At 41.5% G+C, this 12,673-nt stretch overlaps 1 protein-coding gene across 2 annotated transcripts in view; it reads right to left on the bottom strand.

The window, feature by feature from the left end:
• acsl6 (acyl-CoA synthetase long chain family member 6) overlaps positions 1-10,316 on the bottom strand; it is a 39,480-nt gene extending 29,164 nt beyond the window's left edge. Inside the window, exon 1 of one of the 2 annotated variants that reach the window (XM_075486673.1) lies at positions 9,979-10,316. In XM_075486673.1, coding sequence (XP_075342788.1) covers positions 9,979-10,024 — 46 coding nt within the window. In that variant the 5' untranslated portion in view covers positions 10,025-10,316. Of the gene's footprint in view, positions 1-7,017; positions 7,143-9,978 lie in introns of those variants that run through there. The other variant, XM_075486675.1, reaches the window with a different exon arrangement.
• Between the last annotated feature and the right edge of the window lie 2,357 nt (positions 10,317-12,673).

Below are 12,673 nucleotides of genomic sequence, written 5' to 3' on the forward strand. Positions count from 1 at the left end.
ATTTTTATTTTTTTTGTCATTAAAGTTTTTTTATTTAAACACACAAACAAATACGGTACAAGGCTTACATGGTACAATATGCAGGAAAGAACAGCTTACAAAACACGGTCAGACAGTTAAAGTAGAAATAAGAGGTGCTCCTCGATGATGAAGAAGGAAAAAAAAAAAAAAAAAAAAAAGGGTAACAGAATATGAAGTATATGTGTCTAATACGCATACGTATCTTGACATACAAATATTAGGGAACCGAGGTAAAAAACTGTAATGTTCACATTCCTGGCAGCCTTATAATAAAGCCACTACTGTGAAGTCAGGTACACTTAAAAGAAATCCCAATTGTTTAACACCACCTGCCCTTTGCCTCTTAATCTAGTCAGCATAACCTCATATGATACAGTTTCAGTCATTAACACTTTCCATTCCTGGAATGTAGGGTCTTCGGGTGCCTTCCAGTGTCTAAGTATAATTCTAGCAGCTGAGGTTAGCCCAACCATCAACACTGAGTGTACCTCTTTTGTGAGCTGGGGTATTGTTGTTTTGTCTCCAAGAAGACATAGACGAGGACATAATGGGAGAGCTACATCTATCCATGTCTCTAGAAATTTAAGTATTTTTCCCCAGAATGGTTTAACCAAAGCACACTCCCATATAAGATGTAGAAAAGTACCAGTTTCTTTTTTACACTTCCAGCAGACATTACTATTTATTAATCCTATTGTAAAAAGTCTGCATGGGGTCCAGTAGAACCTATGTAGAATTTTATACTGAATAAATTTACACCTTACTTCTTTGATATATTTCCCATTATCGGCCAAGATTTGTTCCCAAGTGTCTTGGTCTATATCGCATTCAAGTTCTCTTAGCCAGATCAGTCTTAAGCTTTCACATGAGCTACTGGTCAAACAAACTGTTTTATTGTAAAACACTGAAGCCCTATGATTAACTGGCAATCACAGAAAATCCAAAATTGCATTGTCTTCTTCTTTTGTCACATTTCTTTTCAATATGCAGTGTCTAATCTGTAAGTACTTCCAGAAGTCACCCTTCTCTTGCAGATTATACTCCTGAGCAAGCTCAGCAAATGATTTAATATACCCTCACTGAAAAGGTCACCAATTGTATGGATTCCATTTTCTACCCACTTTTTCCAAATGACAGTGCGTTTACCTATTTTAATTTCGGGATTGAGCCACAGAGAGGAATAATTTTCAGTATTGTTGACCATTATTTTATTAACTTATCATCTTATCATTGTCATAATTTTTATTATTTACTGTGCATCTTAGAATCAAAATAAAAAAATATTTGTAGAGAAATTCATGAGACAATAGCTAATATCTACTTAAAACCAGACAAAATTATTTAATTATCTTATAATCTAATTAAAGAGTTTGTATCATGTTCATTTACAAGTTCAAAAGTTTATTATTGGAGTAAACTAAAATAGGTTCACATGGATTAATTTAGGGGGGAAAAAAACAAACAAACAAACAAAAGTAAAACGGCGGGTCTTGACAAACTATTTTAAAGTTTTGTTAGAGTGGGAGGACCTGACAATGACCGACAGATATGTTTCAGTTATTTTTCATTTTGAGTGTATTACCTTGCCCTATTGTGCAAATGTAATCGAGTCAAGACACACAAACGTGTCAAATTATGTCACACACTGTAAGCAATATACATTTTCTAGGGTCCGTCAAAGAGTCCGTTTTTTTATCATGTAAAATCATGTGTAATCTTATGCAAATTACATTTTGTTTTTGTAACAAAACCAGTTTCTGACCATCTTTTCAAAACACTGACTTATGGAGGATTCAACCTGTCAGCTCCTGTGGGCTACTGTGATACTACGTCTGTACGTCGTCCTTATATACAGATAATTTTTTGGATACCCATTTTTTTTTTGTTTATGAAGAACCAAACTCTTATGTGGAGCCTGCTGGGTTAAGCAAATCTGAAAATTCCTTGGTACAGAAATGCCAGCGCACCACATCTTCTCCTACCCTGAAATAGCCTGACAGCCACAGGAGACTCGCAACCTACCCAGACCCCTAATTGGTCCCCAGGAGGGAGCCGAACATCTAACTGCCCATTGTTATTTCTGGCCCTCGTTTTTCTGCTCTCATCTGTTTACTTCTGATTGACTGACGGTAAAGAAACAACAAACACTGATGACTCATAAAAAGTTCAACAGTTGGCTGCACTGATGCAGGAAACTGTCTTGAAAATTAGCTTCCTTAAAATGGGGATGAAACAGGATGAAAAGCCTGTCAGACTTAAAAGTCTCTTTTAAGATATGCTTTCCTCCACTTTTCTGATCTAGCTGAGAACAAGCATGTGTAAAACCGTCTCAGCACCATGAGGAGCAGAGCTTTCGGTCGCTCTGCTCCCCAACTCTGGAACTCACTCACACCAGACATCTGCGACATTGACTCTTTACCCCCCTTCAAATCAAAACTAAAAACCCATCTGTTCCAAGCTGCATTCTCCCTCCAGCCTCATTGTTCTTTTTAAACGTGTGTTATTCTATTTATTGTGTTTCTAATGTTTTAAAGTATCCTTGAGTGTTAAGAAAGGCGCTTTTTTAAATAAAATGTATTATTATTTTTAAAACAAGGCGGATTTTCAACATACTGTCATGTTATAGATGAAAGTTCAGCCACATCTGCTGTATATTCACATACAAAAATGTGTTTGTCTTTGTCAGAACAGGATGACCTGCCACTTTCTCAAGAAGAGCTTTCAACAGGGAAAGTGTGAATATATATTTTACTAGTTGAGATGCGGCTGTATGGCTAAATTTGCCTGATTACTTTGCATAAACAGAGTGGTGTCTCCACCTAGCCTGAAGCTCTGCTTGGTGTCCAGCTCTCTGTCTCATAATAACCTTGATAACATACCACTGGGATGCACACGCATCCAAACAAGCCCGTCCACACACATTTTTTAGTCCATTCCAGCTGTTATCTACAAAGACTGTTGCTTCAGCTGGAGTGACAAAGGAACAGCAGGCCAGCGGCATCCCCTTCAGCAACAGCAATGACCTTCATCAGCATGGGAACTCATCCATCCATTCTCCAGTGTCACAGAGAAAAGCTGAATAGAGGTGCTGCTGGGCCAAGCAGGTGAACTAAATCCTGACAAGAGTCACACACACATACTCAGCCTTCTGCTCGTCATGTGAGTGGACAGAGGCTCCTCTAGTTGACTGTGGCCACTGAGTCAGTGATGCATGCAGGGGCTTGGTATACTATAGGTGCAATGAGCTTGGAAGCAGATCAGACCGAGTGTACACACCTTCAACATAAACTTTAGTCAGACAGTAAGTGATGAAAGAGTGATGGAGTTGATGGGAGAGTGTCTGAGTCAGTGGAAGAGGAAAGACTTAAGGCGTTGGAAACCAACGACTGAAGGAAAGACCTGTACCATGGTTAGCTAAACTGGACAAACATTTTAATCAAATGGAATCAATTCACATAAGTAAAGGCCCTTTGCTACCATAAGCACTTAAAGGGGAAGTTCGTTTTTTTAAACCTGGACCTTATTTCTGGCATAAAATACGTTCATCTACTCATCGATAACATTTTGGTGAAAGTCGGCGTCCTTCGGACGCTATTTAGATTACTCGAGATCCGCATATATCCATTTAACGGGAGAGAACAATACAGCCTCTAAATGAGGCATTATCTGTCTTTATTTCACCAATAGTTTAAGACGAATGAATGAATGCGTTCTATTGCACTGTTAGTTCAGAGCAGCCATGTTGTTGTCATCAGGGGGTGCTATCGGGGGCTTTCTACACACGCGTCTACCAGGATGACGTCATCACCGCTCGCCGGGTTTGCTACTGCTAGTTTTGTGCAACATGGCAATTTGGACATACGCAATATCTACGTCATCCCAGTAGACAATAAAGACAGATAATTCCTTATTTAGAGGCTGTATCGTCTTTGCCCCGTTCTCTCCCGTTGTATGCATATACGCTGATCTCGTGCGATCTGAATAGCAATACGAAGGACGCCGACTTTCACCAAAATGTTATCGATGAGTAGATGAATGTATTTTATGCCAGAAATAAGGTCCAGGTTTAAAAAAAATGAACTTCCCCTTTAATTCTACAAAAGTCTTCAATTTTTAGGTGTTGGAATGATTATTTTCTCTTTATCTTATTCTTAATTTTGGGGAAACTTGTGGAAAGGTGGCCCGATTTTTGCACAATGCTTCTGCATTTTGGCTTAGTTTTTGTTCAACAACTAATGACGCGATGCAATACATTATATGTTGTTTATCATCCCAGGTTGTATTTACCTCATAACAAGATGTGGTAAGGCCCAGACTGTTTTGTGATTATATCTTGATACACAAAACCTTAGAAATGACATGAGGGTACAAGAGGGTGTACATGACTGTCGAACAACCATTTCTTACAGAACCTGAATCAAATGTCAGCTAACAAAAATAAGCTTGCTACTATAAGCACAGACCTACTGCAGCTGACCCACTTATACCATGCAAAGATGCATTCCAGGAACTTGTATGCATTGATGAATGGGAGGGTAAGCAGATAAACTGCTTTTTCACCGCTGACATTTTAACTTAACAAGTGGACTTTGACTTTAGTTTCTCCTTCTTGCCAAGTTGTACAAATGCCACGAAAAATCTTTCACCTTGCAGAATGACTGTGAATATAACTCTGTACAGCTTTTCACTGACAGTTTAAATCAAATTATTACTATTTCTCCATAATGTCCTGGGATTTTTCTTGATATATTTATTTAATCAGAACATCTGTTACCTGCCTTTTGCGTTTTGAAAAACAAAAGAGGGACAAGCTCAATATGAGCTAAGCTAGATATGTAATCTAAGATAGTTATCTTCTGTTTAGACAGAAATCAGCCTAATGTTAAGCCCCATTTTAAGACTCTGGTGCTGGCCTACAGGGCAGTGGAAGGAACAGCCCCTTCATACCTCCAGGCTATGGTCGAGCCCTACCCCCCCCCCCCCCCCCCCCCCCCCCCGACCACTTCGCTCTGTCACTCAGGGGTCCCTGCGCACGATTGACACGGTCACGGCTTTCCTCTGTTCTGGCACCCGGATGGTGGAACGGTCTCCCAACTGATGTCAGGACAGCTGAGTCGCTGCCCATCTTTCCCCGCAGGCTGAAAACCCATCTCTTCAGGAAACACTACCCTGATCCGCCCTCTTAGGACATCACCTGCTTCGTTCTAGTCCCTTACGCACTTATTTGTTTCCTAAATTGTCTTTGTTTTCTAAATTGTCTTCCCATCTGTCTAGGTACCTGACTTATTGCACTTACTGTAGCACTAGTTATGCTCTTAGCTGTTTGGTTTTGGAAGGAAATGCACTTGTGATTTCTTGTGACCTGAAGTTCTTTTGCCTACCGATGTAGAACGCACTTATTGTAAGTCGCTTTGGATAAAAGCGTCTGCAAAATGACCGTAATGTAATGTATCTGAGCTGAAATGAAGCAAATGACAATTAAAGAAAATTTCAAGGAATGTCTTGGACATCTTGAGTAGCTTGGCGCGAAGTTAAGGGAACACTGTACATTTGGCTGGAAAGTCTAACAGATGTGCACAGTTAAATACAGACTGTATCATATCCATTACAAAACATTTAGTGGACATGCTGTGCATGAACAGATGGATAAAGAAAATAAACATTTGAACTTTTCATACATCCTAGTGGGTATAGGAATGGGCCGCAGCAGTGAGAATGCCTTGTAGAGGTCCAGGTTTAATAGTTCAGCTGCACCACAGATCAGCACGAGTAACTGAAACATTTACAGATGTTAATATGCACCCAAAAGTCCAGGGAATTTTAGAAATGCATCTACAGTGTATGAATTATGACTGACAAGGCAAAACCGAAAGATTCAACTTGACCATGAATTTCATGGACAAAGGAAAATCTGTGTTGAATCGACTCTATCAATGATCCAGAACTCGGTAGAGAGCCACTTTGTCTTCAAACACCCATACACGTCACAGAAACACTTCCACAATGGACTCGTGTAGGACAGCTCTGAATATTTGCTTAGTGGGGAACTTTTAGAAGGTTGGAGGAACATACCACCATTAAGGTGAAAACATAAACACTACACATGAAAAAAATCTCAACTCTAAGATTCTACAACGAGGCTTGATTAAAGCAGCAGCTCCTCATCGAATCACCTGGATGTTTTTTTCTTTCTCTACGAGGAAGATTCCACAAACCAAGGATTTTACTGCAGCATGAAACTGCAAGCTATGCAACGGTGAGGGCTTGTGAATGGCCCAAACCCAGTTCCTGCATCTTTTAAAACTTAAAGTAAAGGAAACCCAACCTTTCGTCCTTAAATCCCGCCCCATCGGCCCATCCGAGGGCCGTCACCAATGATTAGAGTCCAGCGTGCAGATTACAGCCTATTAGCAGAGAGGCAGATGGCCAGTAGTAACCTCTCTACAGCATTCAATATATTATTTATCAAAAGACAACCTACTCTACTTTTATTATAATCATTTTCCTTTGTTTTGTAGCTTCACTTGCATCAGGGCAGCCCATTGCTCTTTGGGCTCCAGCTTTTTATTTTTAGCCATCACTATTTAATCAGTCCCACACAGCAGCTCTTCAAACAGCCGTTATCTCTCACTGCCATTCCTCTACTTAGACAGCACAAAAGGTCTCAGACCGCAACTTTTTCCTGTCACTGTCCCAATAACATAATCATGCAGACACAGTAACATCCTGTGCACTCGAAACAACCACCAACCCACAATGAGATGCTGCACCACAGGTAACTGCAGTTTATCACAAAATAAGAACAACTAAAGACCCTAGCTGCAGAAAAGGAAATATTTGGTATAAACTGAGGACGGACTGCTACTGTATATGCAATGAGAGATAAAGAGACATTCAGAGTAAGTAAACCAGAAGAAGCTAAGCAAGCCAGAGATCTAAACTGCAACTGCAGTGCAGAAAGGTTAAAGCAGATGTTTTCTAGGCAGCAGCACTTACAAACACGTCCGGCAGCCGGTGAGGCGTGATGTGTGTCTGTGTAGGTGTGCATGTGCATGTGTGTGTGTGTGCTGTGTCAAGGGGCATCGGGCGGATATCACATTGCTCTGTGCAAACTAGTGATTACCTTCCCTCTGGCACCAGCTAGATTAAGCTGAGGCAAGCAAGAGGAGGGTAGCGAGATGCGTTTTAGCCTAGTTTGAGCCTGGCTGGCTTCCGTATCACACCACCCTGAGCTCAACAGACGTTGCACACTCTCACCACACCCACTCCTCCCTCCCTCCCTCCCTTCACCACCACTACTCTCTGCCTCTGTCACTGAACACACAGGCGTACCCTCCCTCACTACATAAACATGATACACGGACAAACGCACAGGCTTATAGTGACAGAGAATACAAATGCATGTGCATGTACATATATACAAATTAACTTCAATGCTCGCACTGTTGATGTGGAAAGGTTTAAACAAATCACATAGGCCCACATTAATTTAAGTTGTGCTCAGTTTCATTTGACTAACAAAGTAGAGGGAAAGATGGTTATAAAATCTCAGTATGGGGGTTAGAACATCTTATGGGCCACAAGATTATTTTCAGCATCCCTAAAAAAGAAAATGTATTCTTTACATTAAATATCAAAAATTTTCATTCAAAATTTTTGTGTGATTTTTAAATACTTTAAATAGTCAAATCTGCAGCTAACACTTCAACTACACATGCAAAAAAAACCTGTTTCACTTCCTCGTTGTCAAATGAGGAAGTAAAGCTTGGTTTTCTTTGGGCACTGGTCATATTTCAACTTCTGTAATCACAAACCCACGGATATTAAAAGTCTTAATTCACAAGGAATGGCTGTAAGCTCAAACCAAGAAGGTACAGCATTGTATACTGAGATAGCCAAGCAGACCTAGTTCAGCACTTATGGCATCCCACAAAATGAGGAAGAGTGAGCACAGTGTGCTGAAACAGCAATACGGCTCTCAGAAAGAGAACTGCCATATGGCTCTGAGAACATCCTGACTGGCCAAAATCAAATAATCAAATTGACACTAGGTTATATTGAGTCATATCTGTAGAGTGCAATTCTCATTCATACATATAATTGTTACCAAATTCCAAATAAAGTTGTTGACATGCAGATCTATAAGAATTGGCCTCCGTCTCTACAGCTACATTTGCATCATTAGTCCTCACATTCCGCCCAGGTGCACAGTCACAGACATTTATTATGTTGGTGAAAAGACTGCTGACAAATACATGCAGTCACATAAAGTATCTTTTATCTTTGCAGATTTAGAATTCAAATACATCAACAACCTAACCACTTCCTTCTTTCAGATTCAGATCCAATAAAACTACCTTCCTAAATATTTAACAAAAAAAGATCATGCGGTCTGTAAAGACGGAAGTTATGTGTGAGCACTCAAACATCACTGGTTGTTTCCTGGAAAAAAAAAGAAAGGGTGTGGTAAAGCTACCTCTTACCTTTAATTAAATATTAAAGTAGGAAAAAGAATAGGTTTACAATACATTATTGATACTGGGAGCAGCAGAGTGTTGGGATGTAATGACAGGTGGAAGACATCATGGATCCTCTCCAGTGGCCTCTCTTAATTTCAACTAAACGATTCAGCGTTACAGGAATTTGCTCTCATCAGTTGCGTTGTGTACCAACTGCAACCGTATACCAGCAAATCTTGATATCAATATACGAGCAAAACTGACAGCTGTTACTGGATGTTGGTCACTTAGCAACCATGCAGTGCAGCTGTTGCTAAAATCATACTCTGTGGCGGAGGAATTACCACTAAAACAGGCACATAATCCCCCGTCATCATATTTAGCGCCTTGTTACGCTTCCACACTTGAAGAAAAAACAGCTTGAAAGGATCATTTATATATAAACTGAGCTGGAGGTCAACAACTAGTCTTGTCCCTGCTCAGCTTTAAAGACCCTACAAATCGGTTTGTGTAAACTGGGGTGGGGGTGGTGTCGGCTCCAAAGCAAGAGCATGCCGGGCTCTCCGGTTTGCCGGTAGGCCGCAGGATTTCAGCACCCGTAGCTCCTGGACAGCTCCGTCCAATCAGCTGCGCTCTTTAGAAGAGCGTCAGCCTTCCTCATCCTTCCTCATCCTCCCTCCCTCCATCACAGAGGCATGGCGGAGGGCATCACAAGCGAAATGCTGCCTTTCACAACCGGCTTCCAGGCGAAATCACACGTTTCAGTTTAAACAAAACAATGAGAGGTGCTTCCTGCTCGTTCAGGGGCAGACACACTGCAGTAGATCAGTGGGTTTTCAATGATATGAGACTAGAGCTAAGGAGGAGGGGGGGGGTGGTTAGTGACGTGTGTCCGGTTTCTACGCACAATGTCACACGACCTTAGCAGCTGGCAGGCCTTCAATGCACACGTTTATCCCATCTGCTTCATAATAAGAATAAACCATAGTTTGAAAGCTGGATTTCACCGTGAAAAGCTATCCTTGACGAGTCTCATTCAGTCCCACGTCTCCGGGATCTCCGCATGGATTCAGGCGCATGGCAGCCGGTTCACCTGATTAGAGGTAGCCAAAGCCAACCTGAAAGCCCTCCTCCATTTTGCACCGCTCGTCTAAGGAGTTTATAAGTCGAAATCCAAGCAGCACACTGTGATGTTGAGGCTTGAACTAACAATGTGTCCAAACACGTGTTGTCTGAGGAAAAAGACGTGTCACCGGCGTCATTTGGGCTGCGGACAAAGTGCCAGCAGCAGCAGTGTATCATGAATAAACCTAAAGTAGCTTCGGTTAGACCAGAAACGCCGCCGCCGCCTTTGAGAAACCAAAAAGCCGGTAGCGGATGACACATAATGCGTGAGGCAGGTGCAACCGCCTTTAGCTCCAGCTCCGGCTAAGCTAAAACCATGACAAAAAAAAAAAAAAATGAATGAAAAATGACAAAAGAGACGTCTCAAACTCACCTAAAATAATCCAGAGCGACCCAGAGACCAAAACGAATGCGAGCATGTCTTTCTCATTGAGTCAGGTGTCCCGGCGCAGGAGCGGCTCAGAACTGCAGCATCGACTGCAGCAAGTCGCCGACAATCTGAGAGATTAAGGAGGGGGGGGTGTAGAGGGGGCCGACGATATATCTGAGACGGACCACAGCAGGGGAGCCGGGCAGGGGATATGTCCTGCGAGTCTCACTGTGCAGATTTCGCCGGAAAAAAACGACCCGTGCTGACTGAAGAAACGGACCCAGGCAGCCTATCGAAGCATCCTTCGTGCTGGTGGATTTTCCACTTCACCTAGTTGGCCGCTACGCAATGGAAGACACCCACGCTGACATTATAAGGTCGGACGGACGCCAAGGTTATTGGGGATGACATGTTTATTCTGGACATTTGACAATAAAGCTTCAAGCGGGTCCCGGGTTTATTTCCAAACAGCCACGGGTGCATTTACATTGGTATCTGAAATCCACAAGAAGATACCAGAAGCTATAATTTGCACATTCAGTCTCATTTGTTTGAAATTTAGGAGACAAAAGAAACAAATGAATAGATAAATTAGGGTTAATTTGCTGTGGCGCAAAGCCTGTATCAGGATATTTAAAAAATATATATATTTTTTTATATTGATTTATTCCAAGGGGGTGTTTGATACGCTACATCACGCCATCCCTGCAGCTGAGCGTGCTGTGACACTCTGTAACCTTGCATCAGAACCACGTGGTAAAATAAGACACTCCCAGTGAACTAAAGTAACCTTGAGAAAGGCTGACACAGAGACACAGAGTGTGAGTACATGAAGTGACACAGATATAGGGTCAAGAAGTGAGAAATAAGAACGATGGAGCTGTTATGCCAAGCACATTCATGAGAGAAGGCACCACATATGCCGCTGCTTGGCCTTTTATTTGACCAGTTTCATGCCAAATTCATTCCACAAAAAAACTGCTTACAGGTAGACAACTTGCCTCGTGTCTTATTGTGCTGGTGTGGTGTGGTGTGACTGACTTTCTTTTACAGGAAACTCCAAAGGACCAGTCTTCAGAAGTGCCACCTTCTTCCTCTACTCTTTCATGACACTGCAGAGAACACCACCACAAGCCGGACATCTTAAACAAGTTGCCAAGCTGGTCACTCATGCAAGATGTGGGTGAAATGGTTAGGCAGAGCGGTAGATAAAAGGTCTTTTTACCCATATGAAATTTTGAATCTCGAACAAATTAGAAACCAGAAAACTCTTTGAGAGAACTGCTTGCAGGATGGCAAAAGCCCCTGTTTTAAGATATTTTAAGGAAGATTTAGTTGACTTTAGCAGACACCCCGCCCCCCCCCTAAACAAACACACATATTTGCTTTAATTAATTTATACTTAATTTATTTTGCGTATTTATCAACAAATTAAATTGGGGATTTTTTAAAAGGCTTAGACAGGCTGGATATAGATAGTTAGATACTGTAGCTGGCTAGTTAGATATAGGCCTACATAATTTAGTAATTAAATGTGTATTGATACTTCAAATAAGTCTTTGATATGTTTTGCTTTATTGTATAACAGCATTTAACCTACAGAAATAAAATGCAGATGATGGCGCGTTCAACTTAGCTTACCTCCACATGTTTTTACAGTCATTAAGTCCGCCGTGGGCAATACTGAAGTCACTACTGCATACAGTGCACCTCGCCACGGTGTCATCATTCTTCACCTTCACTAGACATGGATATACTTTGGTATATTCTGCTGTAAAATGAGTCTTATATTTTCGTTTTTTACTCGAGGATTCACCCCAGGGGCGTGGCTACGGGGGGGCTGGGAGGGGGCACTGCCCCCCAGGAACAAGTCCTGCCCCCCTGAGAAATGCCCTGTCCATCCAAAGAAAACTGGCCAGAAAAAAGGCCACAATTTATTATCTCTGTTTGTGTCTTGTATTGATAGAATAAATGCAGGTGGTGATTTAAAAAAGAGCATATATCTGCAAAGTTTATAGCTTTATTTATTTTTTTGTTATCGTGTTCCCCCCCCCGTAACCTTAACCCCTTGCTGCTGAAAAAAAATAGGCGATTTTCACATTTTCGGATGTTTTTGTTGTATATAATGATCTGAAATGTAGACTTAATGAAGGTAATAAAAAGCTGGAGTTGGCTGTTCTACATTTCTTTACAAAAAAAAAAACTTCATAAAAAAATTCCACACTGTTAACAAAATTGACGGTCATGATTTATGCTAGTGTGACCATATTTTCATTACCGAATTGAATTATTACTATTATTATTATTTTTATTATTATCATTATTATGCTTGAAGTTGTAGTAGTGGGTTTCCACCGATTTTTTCAGGTATTGTTTTCTGCCCCCCCAGATGAGCTAACTGCCCACCCACACATGCCATTCTGGTCACACCTCTGATTCACCCTCTGCCATTTCGCAGGATGCACAGTTTTGAGTGGTAACTTAGGTGACTGTCAGAGATTAAATCGAAGCATTCCCACATCGAACGTTATTGGCTTATTTTGCTGACTAAACCAATCAGCGCGCCCTCTGACAAGCAGTCGCCTTCAACGCTCGTTGAACAGAGCATCGCTTTGGACAGATACGCACAGGTTTCACAAGCAACCTGTCCCCACACCCCTCTCTCTCTCTTGTGCCTGCGCAGTCGAAACGTGCATGG

This window comes from Odontesthes bonariensis, chromosome 16, assembly GCF_027942865.1.
Source record: "Odontesthes bonariensis isolate fOdoBon6 chromosome 16, fOdoBon6.hap1, whole genome shotgun sequence".
NCBI lineage: Eukaryota > Metazoa > Chordata > Actinopteri > Atheriniformes > Atherinopsidae > Odontesthes > Odontesthes bonariensis.